Source organism: Acartia tonsa, chromosome 4 (assembly GCF_053477335.1).
Source record: "Acartia tonsa isolate MP-2025a chromosome 4, ASM5347733v1, whole genome shotgun sequence".
NCBI lineage: Eukaryota > Metazoa > Arthropoda > Copepoda > Calanoida > Acartiidae > Acartia > Acartia tonsa.
In genome coordinates this window covers 7,352,601-7,369,489 of record NC_137263.1, presented here as the reverse complement: position 1 = coordinate 7,369,489, position 16,889 = coordinate 7,352,601, and the positions used below count along the sequence as shown (strand labels likewise).

The following is a 16,889-nucleotide window of genomic DNA, read 5'->3' as shown; positions in this document are numbered from 1 at the left end:
CGAGACGTTCATCTGCTATCTAGCAGCAAAATACTTATTTAAGCTGCGACGATCTTTAGTACCCATTCGTTGCCGAGCATACACTTAAATGCGCGTCTGCCGAGCCCTTTATTCCATTAAAGAATAGAAATGTCCGCCTGCCTCCTCACCAACCCATCCCATATTCCCCTTTTAGGCAAGGACAACTAACTATTCTTGAAAGTAGCCAATCAATAAAGTTTCTAAAAAGGGAAGGAAGTATTTGAGGATGTAAAAGCATACATAACACTGTTTAACCCTGTTTGCAAGAAAAGACATAGTACATAAATAATCTATGTAAAAGTCAAATACAATTTTCAAAACCTACTCGAAATTTATTTTGGAATGATGGGGGAATAGTTTTGGAGCTTGGTTAAGAGTGAAATTCACCCACCTATGTAAAATCGAACATATCAAAAGACCATCTAATAATTGAAGAGATATACTGAATTATGACCGTTTCAGAGATCTTACTTTACATTAATATAGAGAATCAAATCTTTATTTTTATTCTCTAAATGAAGTTTTGAATGGAATAATATTATAAGAAATAGTGATTCTCTGCAGTAAAGGGCTAAATGACCAAAGGACGGAAAGATATAGAATTGCTTCTGTGTGGCTTTCTCCGGAAAATATCCAGTGTTGACCTACACAGCGAGAACAGAGGTCAGGTTCAAACACACTCAAAACACACACACATACACATAACTTTCTTAGCTTTACGCCTTATTAGGTAAAGCTAATTATAAGTACATATAATACAGGAAACAGTGCAAAAAAAATAAATAACCGCCATGCCTTGGGCTCCGCCAACCGCCGTCCCCAAATGCCCCGCCTGCAAAATTTCTGTGTACCCCGCCGAGGCGTTTATGGCATCTGACCGCCGACCATTCCACAAACAGTGTGTCAAGTGCTTTAATTGTAGAAAAGCATTGAATTCCTCTACAATCAACAACCACCAGGAAACTGTTACAATATTTTTAAAATCTATTTATGCTAAGAAATTTTTGTGCTTGCCTACAACTCAATTTTGGAGTACTGATGATCTGACTCCTCCTCCTGAAAAAAACCTTCTTATATTTAAAAAATTAGCCCCTCTATTAATTTCAACTTTGTTCAAAATTTAGGAGGGGGGTTATCATATCAGTACTGTATATATAAATGAGTTGTAATCAAGCACTAAATTTTTGGTAAATAAATATCAATTTTAAAAGTTTACAAAATAAATTTTATAACTTAACTTTGATATTTAAATAAAAGGAATGGCAAAATGTACATGAATTTCAACTTATAAAAACAGTGATATAAAGTAAAAAGTGTCTTTATGAATCAGTTATTCAATTTTTAAAAAATGTTTTTTTAAAACGATATATTTTATAAAAAGGGAAAAAGATTAATAAGAAGGCAAAAACGATACATAAGTGAAACTATTAAGATTCTGTTAAAGCTATTAAGGCCATTAAATGACAAATTTCTTACCATTTATTATAATTGAAACTCTGCTTTTTGAATCTAGTAAATATTAGAATAGTTATTTCTTTCATCGTATTATAAACGGCTTTCCGCGGATATAGAATGTACAATTATGATTGTACATTTTTATATTCGTAGAAAGCTGGATATAATACGATGCTAGGCATAGTTTTTTCGTATGGATGAGAACCGGTTCCTATCCACCGGATTCGAATGAATACGAGAATAGTTATTTCTCGTATCGTATTATAAACGGCTTTCCGCGGATATAGAATGTACAATTATAAGATTAAAACTAGTTTTTTTAGCCCCGAGGTGCCGGAGGCACCGGCTAAAAAAACTGGTTTTAATCTTATGATTGTACATTTCTATATTCGTAGAAAACTGGATATAATACGATGCTAGACATAGTTTTTTCGTATGGATTAGAACCGGTTCCTATCCACCGGATTCGAATGAATACGAGAAAACAAATTAATTTATTTTTCTTAATCCCTAATAAATTTTAAATACATAAAATGTAACAGTAAACTCCTGAACAGGACCAACTATTCTGCAAGAACTGTTATGATGAGATCTTCATGAGCCACGACTATACAACCAGCTGCTACGGAGGTATTGTCACACCAGAGGACATCAGACGGAGGGAGGAGGAGGAGAAGAAGCGCCAGGAGAAGGCAGAGAGAGCTAAGCGCGAGAGAAGATGTCCCACTTGTGATATGAAGGTAAAATTCCTGCTTTTAACTTATTATCAATTTTAGCAACAAAAAGAAATAAAAATTATTTTTATAATAAAGTTAAGTGATATAATATGTATATTCAGTTATTAACAAATTAGCCCAGGATCCCCTTTAGTTAGTCATGATCATCGCTTTAAAATAGTTTTACACGAATGCATATTCATCAATGAACTTAAATAATTTTAAGAAGTATGCGAAAGTTTTTCCTGAATAATTTGCTTGTTTATTACTTTAGGTCAATTAAGGTTAGCACGCTTCGTTTTTTATTAAATGAATAAGTTGGGGTACAATGTTTGGCACTTTCGATATAAGTAAATGATAATAAAAAACCCATAGAATGCGATAATAACTTCAGAAAAATCGAAGAAAATAGTTTTCATACTTAATTAACGTTTTTAAGTTTTTCTTCAAAAAGTTTAGATAAGATGCCTTTAAAAGTCGTCTATGATTTTGTCAGGGATAAAAATGTAACTTTAAAATAAGAATTACAACATATTTTTTCAATTAGTACAAAGTAAAATTTTGAACATTTTATTGATCAGTATATTTTTTAAAATGTGAAGTAGAAACCTGAATATTTTATCATGAAAATTGTGTTATGATTTGATTGTCTGCTAGATTACAAGAAAAAAGATACTGACAGTACTTGTTGGTCTTTTAATAAAATAAGGTAGATTACTTTCAGAACCCCTCTTTTTGCAACGTTATTTCAATAGAACAGAGCCGTAGTCTTAGTGTTCTCAATATCTAGACAGCCAACCATTGTTTTAGAATTGTTCAATTTTTTTAACTTCTGATAAAAACAGAATTAATGGTATTTTTGTAAATATTATACCTCCAAGAAATGGCTATACTTCCCAATCATATGTTGTGTGATATTTAAGAGGAATTATTTTGATATAATGTCATTAAAATATTCGTTGAAAAAAGTGCTATTCTAGCTTATACTTCACATTTTAATGTGTATGATAATTCAAATAAAAGATAATGAAGATTTATATTATATTTAATTCTTTAAATTATAAAGAAAAACCTGGAAATAGTAAAAAACTGACTTTATTTTATTGACGTAGGGAAAATTTTGTCAAATATTTGAATAAAAAAACAATATTAAACAAAATAAATTATTTTTGATATAGTCACAAAAAGGCTTAATGAGTTTAGGAAATATTTCATTCACTAATCATGTCATTTAAACTCTATTTCACAGAATACAGTGTAAAAAGATGTTCTCGTTTTAATTTTAAGTAATTTCAAATGCATTTTAATACCTTTTAATGATTTATTTTTTGAAACATCTTTTTATAAAATGTTATTGATTTTTGAAGTTATATGTTAGAATGTTTTTAAATTTTGTTAACATTTTGTTTTAAATGTAGAAAATTGGTAATTCTAAACATTCAAAAAATGATTTTATTAAATTTTCATCACTTAAATTGCATGTTTGATGAAATTTTCAACTGATAATTCAAGAAAAATCGTTTAAGTTTTATTATATTTTACTTTGAATTGTTAAAAAAATATATTATTGTCAAAAAAGGAGAAGTTATGTTTTCCTCAAAAAAAGACCTAAAACATGAAAATTAACACGTGTAATGAGAATTTTTTTCTTTCAGGTTTAATTTTAAGTAATTATTGATATTTTTTGTAAAAAGGATTTTATATAAAAAGTTTTAAAACTCGAGTTATGTAGTGGTTCTAAAAAAGGTTGCGAATTTATGCAATTTTCTTGCAAAAAAAATTTTCTAGGATTTTAAAAATAGCAAAGGGTGTTATTAGATGTACTTACAGATACAATTGCTAGGTCATTTTGGCCAAACACTAAAATAAAGTTTTGACATCTGAGGGTCCAACCGTGTTAGGTTAGAACGGGTATTGGGTATCCACGCAAGGTTAGGCCAATGCAGGTATAGGATCTCCTCGCAGGGAAGGGCGAAAAATGCCCCTTTTCAAAACATTATATAAGGGGTTGGGGGATCATTGCTCGAAAGGCACTTTGAAGAAAAGCTCAAAGAATTAGTTCTATTCGAGTATCTGAGTACAGGAGCAAAATAAAATAAAACTTCCAACACGATCATTGTCTTGAAGTGGTAAGTTTGCACTTGGCTAGGGAAATTGTAAATTGTCCATAGAGAGGGCCCCTATCCATTCAGGTTCATCTTAAAATAAGCATGAAAAGACGTTTCTTTAAGTTCGTATGTGGTCCTCATAATAGAGAAACCGTCCAAAGTAATTTTAAAATAAGATAATATTTAAAGAAAATGTTAAATTTGTGTTTCTTTTTTAAAAGGGTTGTAAACTTAGATTTGTGTTAAACATTTTATCTTTGCGCTATATAAAATAAGCAAAAAGAATGGGAAAAATAAACACATACAATAATTAGGACTCGTTCGCAGTTCATGCAGTTTTTAAATGCATAACGTGTTCTGTAAAGTTTTAGTAGGTTTCCTAGCTTTGTCTGTCGGAATGTTTACATTTTTAGAAATAAATTGATAATGTTAGCAATACAGATTTGTATTTTTTATCAAATCAAGCGCATTTTTATGTTTATTCTGCGGGCTGAAGACTTGTTTTTAAAATATTCTACAGGGGGGAGGATTACTAATAGAATCTTTGGATTTAGAGAAAGATTAATTTATCGTCAATTACCCGTTCCTTGCATTCCTGAATTTTGAATAATTTGTTATGAATAATTTAATTTACTTTATATCTAAATACTCAAAATTTATAAATAAATATATTTTTAATTGCTTTAATATTTACTATATTCCCTATAGGTTCAGGCGAGATTTTTTTAGTTTTTATATTTTTACAATTTTACAATGTTTTAAAAATTTCTTTGCCTTTTTAGGGATTTCGCCCCTACAGGGGAGGGGAGGTTACCCATCCTTATAAATTTTAAAAAGAATTTGAAAGAAGAAAAGAAACTAAAATAAGAAAACTTTTTCTCGTATTCATTCGAATCCGGTGGATAGGAACCGGTTCTCGTCCATACGTAAAAACTATGTCTAGCATCGTATTATATCCAGTTTTCTACGAATATAGAAATGTACAATCATAAGATTAAAACTAGTTTTTTTAGCCCCGTGGTGCCGAAGGCCGTTTATAATACGATACGAGAAATAACTATTAAACATTTTTAAATCCCGCCCTAAAATGGCTTAAAACCACCGCAGGACCAGTAGCTATATAATTCCGTTCAAAGTAAGCCAAATCGATTCAGCGGTCACCGAGATCATAGGATTCAGAGAGACAGACGGACAGACAGACATTGTTCTACTTTGTATTATAAGGATAATATTACTTCTCTGAAGATATTTTAAACAAAATATGAAAAACAAAATAATACTTAGGCAGATGAAATATGAAAGCAAAAAGTAAACTTTCAAAATTCCCTATCTTGTGAAGAAATTGGAAAAATTTTAATGTGGAATTTTGCTAACATTCTTTTTTTTTGCTCTCAAATGTTATGCACATCCTATGTTTCTTCTTTCTAGCAGCAGCGTAGCTGTCTTCTTAATTTTGACCGTCCGTTTGTAGAATCATTGATTAATTCATTTCCTATATTTACTTGTCTAAAGAAGACATTAACTTTAAGGTTTGTTTTGTAATGTCCAATCGATTTTGCATCTTTTCATTAAAGAATTTTTTGTATAAAAAACAATACACAAATATTACTTAAAAGGGTCCAAAAGATAGTTAATATTTACCTCAAGAATATTAATCTAAGACTGATGTTTATGTCTATTAATTCACGAGCTATAAAGTGCACATTAATTTTAAATGGATTTTAAAATTAAAGTCAAAGTCTGTAGCAGACAAAATATCTATTGGTGGAATCGCTTTTTTGAAGTGAAGCTTCTCAATAATTTACATTGTTTGTCTCTCAGTACGTAACGTTTTGTGGGAAGTGTGATTTTCTCGGCTGCTATTGAAGATAGACAACTAATAACTTTCAAGATTGCCTTTACACATTAGTATCCAGTATATAGTTTACTTAGTCCGTAGGCCTGTCAGTCATTAAAACATATATTAAACATCTGAAAGGTTTTGTGATTTTCTTTAAAAATATTTTGATTTATGATCACTGAACATCTGAACTCACTTTGTCCGTTTATCAATCCTTGATTGTTGTGCTTAGCTATTTAGAGATGTTGTCATCCTTGTTTACTATGACTTTGAACAAGTAATGACAGATAAAATTAATTTAACAGAACCTCTCATTTTAACAAATTTCTTTTTAAGCTTGTCAATTGATTTAAGCTTTTTAGACCATTAGTTTTAGCCCTTGTTATAATTAGGGGTTTAACTGTAAAAGTTGGGAGTATTAATAGTTATTTCTCACATCGTATTATAAACGGCTTTCCGCGGATATAGAAAGTACAATTATGAGATTAGAACTTGTTTTTTTAGCCCCGCGGTGCCGATGGCACCGGCTAAAAAAACTAGTTTTAATCTTATGATTGTACCTTTCTATATTCGTAGAAAACTGGATATAATACGATGCTAGACATAGTTTTTTCGTATGGATGAGAACCGGTTCCTATCCACCGGATTCGAATAAATACGAGAAACTAAGTTCTTATTTTATGATTTGGTAGTTTTCCCTTTCAAGCCAAGAAAAAAGTAAACTTAATAATTCGTTAGTGGTTTACCTTAATTGACCAAGGTAGATAAAAAATTCTTGGTTTCTTGTCCCCAACTATATATGTAGATATTATGACAATGTTGACCTATATTTGCATCTAAAAATGTTTACACCAAAATGTGTCAAAATACTCAAAACAACAGTTCAAAAAACTGTTCAAAATTGCGTATTGTAAGACATCAAAGGGTTTAACTTTCTGAAAACACAATTTTTCTTTCAGGGCTCGGCAGCCGACACAAAAATGAAACTTTCTGCCACCTAGATTTAGTTAAATGCAATTATTTTATGGGACTTGACAGCTTATTGTTGTACAATGAGATACAAAATCGCATTGTTTATTTTTGGGTGTGTGAAATAATTTTTTTTATATATTTGACAAAGCCTAAAAACTGTCAAAGCCAAAAAAAACTTCGATTAAAGCCAGTTTTAATTTTCTTATATTCCTAGACTATATAAACTTTCTATTTAGATAAATTCGGTATGAAATTTAAATGTTTATGTTATGATTAATGAAAATATATTTTTAAAGGCTTATCCTGACGACAGCGTGCAGGTGTCGGACCTTTTCTTCCACAAGATTTGCCTCAAGTGCTCGGAGTGCAACAGATCTCCAGACGAGAATACTCCCATGATGATGGGGCCCAAGAACCAGGACAACGTGTTCGGCCAGGAGGATCTCATCCCCTTCTGCAAGTTCTGCTTTGCCAAGAAGTTTAAGGTTTCCGCCATTAATATTGCTGAGACTGTCACAATTACACCAGAACACTCTGCTATGTCTCTTTAAGTATTTTTGTAGCACAACTACTCAATAACTAGGATATGTTCCTGTCTGTACATCCCACTTTGTAATGATTCAGCTGAACTAGATACAAAAAAAAATATGAAAACACATTAGCATTAATTTTTTTACTAATTTTCTTCTAAGATTAAAAAGTATTTCTATATTATTACCATCTTTGATATAATTTGTCTTGCTTGTTGCTGCGCTATTTATCAACATAATTGTCTTTGTTATATTATCATTCTTGATTCTATTGTCCATTTTTTGTACTTATAATTAAATTCATTGCATAGATAAATCAAATAAACATTAACTTGTGTATTACATATGTTATCATTTTAATATTTTAAATTATTTGTAAGGCTTAGGAAATTAAATAATGTCTTTATCAAATGATTTTTTACTGAGTAAGAGTAATTTTGCATTATAAGATTGTTTGTGCAAAATATTAATATCACTTTAAAATCTGCTGATTCTAAAAACTCTTTATAATAATTTTTTCCTCCTTAAACAACGTTAAAAGCAATTTTATTACATACAAATCTATTTTGATTTTATGTAAATAAAAAATACTTCCTGTCTCTGTAATTACATTGAACTTTGTTATGAAATAAGGAATGTAACTAAATACATATGGGCCTAAAGTTTAGACTGGCCTGTTCAAGTAGGCCTGGATACAATTGTCCAAAGTAGATGTTCATGCCTCCTATACAGCTAGACAAGTAGACACATGCATTCACGTGATTTTATTATTTTGCACATTCTATCTTTTACTTTTTTCTCCCAAAACTAGGAAGTAAAAAGCGTTGCTTGATTTATAAACAAATGTTTATGTTTTAAATGCTCATAAGTATCAAATAATAATGTAGAACTGTTTTAGTAAAATCTTAAATATTTTTTAAAAATCTATATATGTTGCTAAGCACAGGATGAAAAGGGACAAGGGGCTGTTTAACACACTAGCCCCCAAAGTTTTTAATAACGTTTTCTTATTCGTTGGATAAACAACTTTAGGGACTTTTATAGAATTTATTGAAGTTGAGTGTCCAAACGTTCCAACCAATTTTAATTTACAGAAGAGGAAAATTACAATGTACATAAATTTTTCGGTCATTGTCTTATCCCTTAAAATCCCTGTGTTAAGCTACATATTCATGGATGCCAGATTATATTTTTAATAAAGTTGTCCAATATATGGCAACCGTGTTTCTCGTGTCTCTCATTACAATTTTATTATTTTGTGGTGTGCTGTCCAACGCTGTCTGATTATTCCAAATATGTGAAAATGATTTATTGCCATCTAATTTTGTGTTTATTTTAAATGTACTTTGCTCGTAATATAGTTTAAATTTATATTCATAGTTTGTTTTATTCCTAACTAGCGGCTACGCCCCTAGAGGCCTCTAGGGGCACTTGAGGAGGAGAGAGTCGAAATTAATAATTCAATTTCTTTTTTTAGATTAAAAAAAAAAATAAAAAAAATTTGTTGGGAGGGGAAGCCCCCCCCCCCTCATTTTTAATTTTAGTTAAAAAAATTAAAATTTTTTTTTTTTTTGGGGGGGGGGATTTTTCATTTTTTGGGGGGTTGGGGGTGTCCCACCCCCCAAGAAAATAGTTATAAACCTTCCCGGGACCTATGAGAAGCTACCCTGTTAAGGAGAACCCGATCGGTTCAGCGGTTAGCGAGATCCTTCGCTACAAACAAACAGACAGACATTGTTCTACTTTGTATTATAGATAGTACTTTTTGTCATTGGCACTTTAGTTGCATCAAGGTTATCCAAGAGTCAAGCGTTTTCCCTCGAAAGTGTCTTGCTAATCACATTCCCCCTGTCTTTGAAAAATTGAAAATAATGGGGGGGAGGAGGGGGGATAGGTTTTCGTTTGTTTATTACTGTAGTTCAGGTTAAGTCGGGTGGGTAGCTCAGCAGAGTTAAGCTAAGTTAAAGAATTGAAGTTAATCCTACCTAGACCTGAACGAAGAATAAAAAACAAAACTCTTAAAAAGAAAAATACATAGATATGTTATTGCATAATATTTCTATTACAAAAAAATCTGAATTAAAAAAATATCGATTGAAAAATAGGATCAAATTTATTAGAATATGTGGAATTTTATTGCACAACAGCGTTCAGGAATCAGTGCATTCTCTTCCGGACAGTTTCACATTTTTTATCAACAACAAAACATTTTTAACTAGTTTCTTTACACGCAAATCGTGTTTTGTAATGCATAGATTTTGTTGTCAGTGTTTATTATTATTACATGTTTTTTAAATTAGTGCCTCTTAATGCTGAGACTTTTCTCTATTTGGTAGTTCAATTCGTACGCCATAATGAATGTTAGAGACAATGGTTCGGGTTGCGGTTGAAGGTGGCCAAGGTTTTTGGTATCTCCGGCTGAGAAAGACAGATACAATTTGTTGATTTTAAACCCGTCAAGGGTATTCAGCAAAAGGAAAGAGATATTTTGTAATTCTTTTATTGTTAATATAAATATAAAAGTGAAGCTCCTTTAATTTTTGCTGAACTTTTTTTAATACGCTTCGCTTTTATTCATATTGCCATTCTTGTTATCGTGTTGATTTTAAACTTTCAATTTTAAAACTAAGATTTTTATATTTTCTATTATTGCACTAGTTCCTAGTAGATCGCTAGGAGGGGAAAAGAAGGTTAAACTTACTTTTATTTCGACTCCTAATAGAGCTAAAGGGTTCCAATGTTTCACATTTAATATTACTCCTAACTATTTTATTTAGCTTACTTAGGGTTAATTATTTTTTAGATTCTGGGTTCGTCGCTGAATATAATTGACTTTATATAAAAAACTTGAAGAATTTTTATGCCTAGTTTCTTAAACTTTCTTTTTTTTATTGCCAACGTAGCAGAAAGGCTAGTCTATATATTTTAGACCTTTAACATTTAAACAATGAAAAAGGACAAAGCAAATGTTAAGGTATTTTTTTCACTGTTTTGTAACATTGTGTAATGGACATTTTAATAGTACAGCCACCTTTTTAAGCTTTTCTAGATATAAGTAAGAAATTATTTAAATAGTTTTACTTTATACAATTGGGCGGAGAAAGAGAGAAATGTGAGGAGAGTGGCAGGTATTAACAAGATTCCAGAAGGACAAGTTACTCAAAGTAACATTCATCATTTATTTAACAATAAACAAAGTCATTACAATTTATATAATTTAGAAAGATTTACGGCCATATAATGTAAGGTTAAGTTTAAAAGTAAACACTAAAAACTCAGACAGGTTTATTATAGCCTCACAGATTAGCCTCGTGATTTATTATAGCCTCAGATATTAGCCGCGCGGTTCATAATAGCCTTACAGATTAGCATAACTTAATTCAACTAAGCCACCCACACCCTAAGTTACTGGCAAATTTGAATAGAACTGCGGCGTACCAGAACTGCTTCTGCGCGGCTGAATATTCCAGCGGAAAACATCCAATAATATAAAGAAGCAGGGTTTTTTTGTCTGAAGCTAAGGATCACAAAAGATAGTGGTTCATAGAAGTTGTAGTTTTCAGGTAAGATTTATACATGTCTGGCGGTGATGTTAATAAGTTATTTTCCTGACCTCCCCCGCCCTTCTATAGAGGTTATGGACATTACAAAGCAACTGTTAAACAAAGAGTCAATTACAAACAAGAAACAAAAAAAAATATAAATATTTTTATAAAACATGTTTATTTACCAATGGGAATGTCATACAACCCAAGACATAAAATTATAAAAAAAAAAAACTTGAAAATTAAGCCGTTACACACTAATTGGCATTTGTAATGAGTATGAAAGGTCGAAGAAAAAATACTAAAATGGAAAAACTATGATAATATTTTTTTACACAATACTTAAAATTATTATTCATTTGATAACAATATAACGAATTTTTTTCCTTCAGCTGAAAGCTTCTAAAAGTTTTTATTCAACAACAAAGTAATTTTTCATTTGAGGAAAACTATTTTGCTTCTTTCTTTACTACTTTCAAATAGAGTACTGAAAGATATTTTTTAGTTAACAATTACATTTAGCTTTGTACAATAATATTCACCAAATGATGATTATATTAAAAACTGATTTTTTATCATACATACTGGACGAAAAGAAGTTGTCTGTTATAACTTTCAAAATTAATTGCTTCACAAATTAAATCAAGTGTATGACCTAGGTCTTCTACATTTAAATATTTGAAAGAGTTGTCTCTTGAACATTGTACCACTGAGGAAATATATGATACAGTTGATACTGGAGTAGATGATGATACCGAGCTTACCAACTGCAAAGCTCTTGTCAACGTTGTTCCACATCTAAAAAGGATTACAACATTTACAAGTTTTTATTACTTACAATTTCTTATTTTTAAAAAGTTGGTCAGACATAAAGAAAAAACATTTTTTTGTAAACTGTCAGGTTCTAGGAAAGGGCTAAAAACATTCGGGATATTCCACATAAAGCAGAACCCATTTTGTATAGCTGTAGCCTGTGGTTAAGGAGATCTTCGTAACAATCATCATTATTTTATGTATTATAAATTACCCATTTCCCTTATACATTAGCATTTAAAATTTGTAAACTGATTCAATAAACAAGAATATATGCTCCTTTTGGAAGTAAATATTCGTCCTTACTTGTCAAATAGTCGCCAAGTGGCGTGCACAGACATTTTGTAGAGCGTAGAGGCTTGACGAGGTGAAAAAAGAAATAGCAATTCTTATAAATTTTGTATGGGGCCTATGACACCCCTTTTTCTACACGCCACTCCATACGGTTATTAATTATAGACTTAAACCTGTGGATGCTCTAGATCATGTTTTCTCCATTCCAACATCCAGAAACACTAAAATAATATAAACATCAAAGGTTTTGTTAAAATAAGAAGTTAAATAACCTTCAAGTGATAGAATCACTCACTGTAAGATATGTATCTATTATTAATGTACATTAGCCCCATCTTGACACTGATAATTGAAAAAAACTATCTTCAGTTAAAAATGAAAGCAACGCCTTACAGACAACCAACAAGTTAGTTTCATAGAAGGCTTATCAACGCGTGGTAAACCTTTTACTCCAACTCAATCAACATCATGATGTCCCACGTCTTACATATCCTGTAAAAATTTTATATAGACGTGTATTTGTAGTCATAAAGTTATTTGTTGACATATAGCCGACATAAATCTATCATATTGCACATCGGCAGTTTGTCATCATTATTTACAGGGTAGCATCATAAGTTTTAACATCTTTATTATAACACAGTGCTAGACAGTCTCAAACCCGACAACACAACACTCTAAATTAGTATGATTCGTCCCTGTTAAAACTGGTGGCATTCTCTCGATGTGCACGTTCGATGGTCTATGCCGTCTACATGACATTATCATTCAAATTTCATATTACCAACTATGGCATAATATGGTCATGGCTGACGTATTATCGACAGACATTTTTATATTGTTAAAGTAACTACACGAAAAATTAATTTAGAAATAATAACAAGGATTTAATTCCCATTTTTCAAGTGAAAACTGTAGGTATCCTATTATGTATACCTGTGTTACACATTGCCAGAGTAGAAGAATTAGAAAAGTAAAGGTAACAGTCAGCAATGTACGAGTGGTCCGCAGTCTTATATTCTGAAAATAAAATATTAAATTTGAATTCATTCATCAAGGACACATTCTTCTAAAAGGCGCCCTCCCCAAAAATAGTTATAAACCTTTCATGGACCTATAAAAAGCTTCACTGTAAATGAAAATCATATAGGTCTAGCATTTAGCGAGATCTTAATCTGTAACTTTAAAACAAGAACTAGTGGCTTAGCCTCAAGGTGCTTCGCCCGAAAAGGGATTAAGAATAAAGCAAATGTTATCCCTTATTCGTATTGTTTCCATAATTTTTTAGGATGACGGGGGTGTCCAATCTTTAACAAAATAGTTGAAACCACTGCAGGACCAGTATCTATATTTACTGGACGAACAACCCTTTAGGTTCAGCAGTTACCTAAATCTTAAGCCACAAACACACAAAAAGACATCCTATTACTTTTTTATTAGAATACAAAGTTATCCTTACTTGGCAATGTGTCTGCTTCTTTCTTTGGTAGATAAACCTTGGAGCTACGTGTGACCAAAACTTTACTACTTTCCTATCGCCTTCTAAAACAATAAGATTGTGTTCGACAATTTTACTGATAGAATTAACTTTTTGATTGGATGACCTTTCGCCACATGTCTTTTACGTTACAGTAAGTTTAGTTCAAACTACTTTAAATTTTATAGGAAAATTCAAGCCGTAAGATACAATACAAACAACCATAACTACATTTTGTCAACTTAAACTACTAAAAATTAATTTCAATACCTTTGCCTTTCAAAGCTGTAGCTGTATTAGTTGATATCGCCATGTTTGATGTTGAAGTGGTCAGATTTGTTGAGAGTGTAAGTGGCTCCACCTTCTTCGATGTCTTGTGGACAGTTCTGAGGATGAGGGTGTTCATGGCAGCTATGAGCACCCAGGGGACAAGAATCAGGAGAATACAGTGCACCCAGAATTCATACCTGCATCAAAATCAGCTTTCTCAAATATTTTTAAAATATTCAACTTTTTGTATCAAAATTTAGAAATACCTACATTAAACTGAGCCGGAGTGGAGACTTTTCGCTGGAGCCAAAACGATACCGATACACATACACCCCCCCCCCCCCATTTCCAAAAAATGTGGCTCGACACCGCTGGAATTTTACCACCCAACTAGATGTACAAAAAGTATTTTTCCTTCAAATTTACCTTTTACAAGAATCCGACATACCATATTCAGTTTCAACCGGTTTCCATACCTTAAGAAATAAATGGTATGTTGCTTGAAAAACTGGAAATATATTTGCTACACGTGTGTCCATAAAGATATGATAAACGGCTGAATCGTTCATTCCACAATTTTTATTAAATAATACATATTTGTATTTACCTGATTTGTATGATTGTTTAATACTTCTATTTGAGGAGAATAATTGAAGAAATGTGGAAAATTGATAATAAATCCAGAAACTCCTACCAAAACCAGGCTAAGAATATGGCGCTTTCTAAAATTATTATTGAATTTATGTTTGTGTTTGAGTCTGTTTGTTTGAACTGAAGAATCTCCGTCGCTGGATCTGTATGGTTCTCCTTGGTTTTTAACTTTTTTGTAAGAGGCTTCCTTTCCCCTTACTTTTTTTCTTTTCTTTCTAAAACTAAAATTTAAAGTGAGGCATTAATAATAATTAATTAGAACAATAAGAATGTAAAAATTGTAAAAGTCTTTTGGAATATGATTCATCATTCCAACCACTAATTACACTAAAAAAACCAATAGCCACTGCAGATTACCTAAACCTACACGGTGACTAAACCACTGCAGGGGGCTAGCCTAACCTTTCTATGGCAAACTATTATGGATTAAAATTAAATCTGTATCGGGTTGTATCAGGGAGGGAGAGTTCCATAAACCCTAAATTGTTTAGGCACCCAAAGTTTTCTAAACACGCTCTCTCATTCACTGGCTTAAAACCTTAGTACTCAAACTAGTAATATCCACACTTTTAAGCCAATAATTTTAATCTACAAAATAGGTATTTTTTCATAAACTGGGGGTTGGGGGTACTTATCTATTTATCATCCATAGTCATCTCTAAAAATCCCTGAAAAAAAAGAATATCTAGGTTTCTTTATTTTGATAAGTCTTAATTGTATTTCTAGAATAAACAAAAGTTAGTTTTGTATTGACAGAGTAACTGGATAATTGTTTTGACGTCATTCATCATACCATGATCAGCTCCAAATGGATTTCCTATTCTAGCCCTAGTTTCCTAAAGTGTACAGCAGATAACCCAATTATTGCAGACCCTTTTTTCAGCTACTCCGGAAATTTGTGAAAACAAAGCGATTTATACATTATACATTCAAAATTTTAATGTTTAAAATTTTAATTTTTTTTGGGAAGTTTGAAGCTTTTTTAGCTAATAGCAAATTTCGAGATAGGACGCGGACGCTAGGTACACTTTTGGAAACTAAATTGGAGTTCATCCATACCATTGTTATAACCAGGGCTCAGGAAGGTGCAAACTTAAATTTGTATTTTCAGTTGAAAATAATATCTGAATTCAAATTTTTCTACACCCAAAAACGCTTATTTAAGGATCATAGCCCTATAAACATTTTTACATCTATTGGCAGAAAAGGAATCCAATTTTTGACATTATTAATGACAGAATAAAACATTCCTTCCAACATTTAGAAAAAACTTTCCCTACAAAAAGTACCGTTTTTGAAAGTAGAAAGGCCGTAAAACTGTAACTTTCTCTTATTTTGTTGCTTATGGTTGCTGCGCTACTTAAGGAGATAATTGTTCATGGTTTATTTGTCCCTGTCTGCCATTTTCTTTTTTTGGTAGAAATTATTCACACTTTAACAAACACTTTTCTTTCTCTTGTGATTACCCAGTTTAAAAATTGTTTCCTTATTTGAAATTTCGGATCAAGTCAAGCAGAGTGTGCCAAACACAACAAGTAAAGCAGAGTATGCCAATATTTTGTCAAGTAAAACATTGTATGCCAATATTTCATCAAGTAAAGCAGAGTATGCCAATCTTTTATCAAGCATGCCAATATTTCATCAAGTAAAGCAGAGTATGCCAATCTTTTATCAAGCATGCCAATATTTAGAAAAAATGACAAGCTTCGCTATACTTATATGATCATGACTCAGGATTTAAGAATATCCATTTAAGTCTAATACTTGTTATTAAGGTTTTATTAATTTTTAAGGTCATCTAGGATCTAGCATCTAGGTGCTCTCTATTCCAAGTAGTAAATAAGTTACGAAAAATAGCCTAAAACCATTAAAATTTCAAATTAAAGGATCTTTCTAATCACTGGACTGTTATGGTACTGAGGCATCGAGGAGGCGGAGTCGCTAATATAATACATAAATTATTTCAAAATTTTAGGAAAATCCTATTGTGACAAGTAAAGCAGAGTATGCCAATATTCCCCCAAGCTTTACTTGATCCGAGGGGCTGAAATAACATGATGTCTAACAGTGTGTCTGACAGTAAAAACTGAACCCATATGGTTCTTTTTGACCACCACCTTCCGAAGATAAATCAACCACCCACCCCCCATTTTTATTACTTTTTGTTTTAAAACTTGAATTGAAGGGCGAGTTCTCC

At 31.5% G+C, this 16,889-nt stretch overlaps 2 protein-coding genes across 2 annotated transcripts in view; one reads left to right on the top strand and one right to left on the bottom strand.

Moving 5' to 3' along the window:
* The first annotated feature begins 644 nt into the window (after positions 1–644).
* On the top strand, positions 645–9,015 carry LOC145315855 (cysteine and glycine-rich protein 3-like). Its single transcript, XM_080155983.1, has 3 exons — positions 645–982; positions 2,036–2,216; positions 7,409–9,015. The coding sequence occupies exons 1-3, from the start codon at positions 813–815 to the stop codon at positions 7,661–7,663; spliced, it is 606 nt and encodes a 201-aa protein (XP_080012109.1). The 5' UTR covers positions 645–812; the 3' UTR covers positions 7,664–9,015.
* Positions 9,016–11,674: 2,659 nt separating this feature from the next.
* LOC145315870 (uncharacterized) overlaps positions 11,675–16,889 on the bottom strand; it is a 207,709-nt gene continuing 202,494 nt past the window's right edge. The window contains exons 5-11 of the mRNA XM_080155999.1: positions 14,649–14,763; positions 14,468–14,517; positions 14,042–14,238; positions 13,754–13,836; positions 13,231–13,314; positions 12,468–12,515; positions 11,675–11,985 (exon numbers count right to left, since the gene is read on the bottom strand). Of these exons, the coding sequence (XP_080012125.1) occupies positions 11,830–11,985; positions 12,468–12,515; positions 13,231–13,314; positions 13,754–13,836; positions 14,042–14,238; positions 14,468–14,517; positions 14,649–14,763 (733 nt within the window). The 3' untranslated portion in view covers positions 11,675–11,829. The remainder of the gene's footprint in view (positions 11,986–12,467; positions 12,516–13,230; positions 13,315–13,753; positions 13,837–14,041; positions 14,239–14,467; positions 14,518–14,648; positions 14,764–16,889) is intronic.

What these genes read in the sequence shown, in the direction of transcription:
- LOC145315855 (XM_080155983.1), top strand. Translation starts at nt 813, where the DNA reads ATGCCTTGGGCTCCGCCAACCGCCGTCCCCAAATGCCCCGCCTGCAAA. An exon ending in ACAATCAACAACCACCAGGA is followed by an intron (nt 983 to 2,035) that starts AACTGTTACAAT and finishes TCCTGAACAGGA; the next exon opens with CCAACTATTCTGCAAGAACT. An exon ending in GTCCCACTTGTGATATGAAG is followed by an intron (nt 2,217 to 7,408) that starts GTAAAATTCCTG and finishes ATATTTTTAAAG; the next exon opens with GCTTATCCTGACGACAGCGT.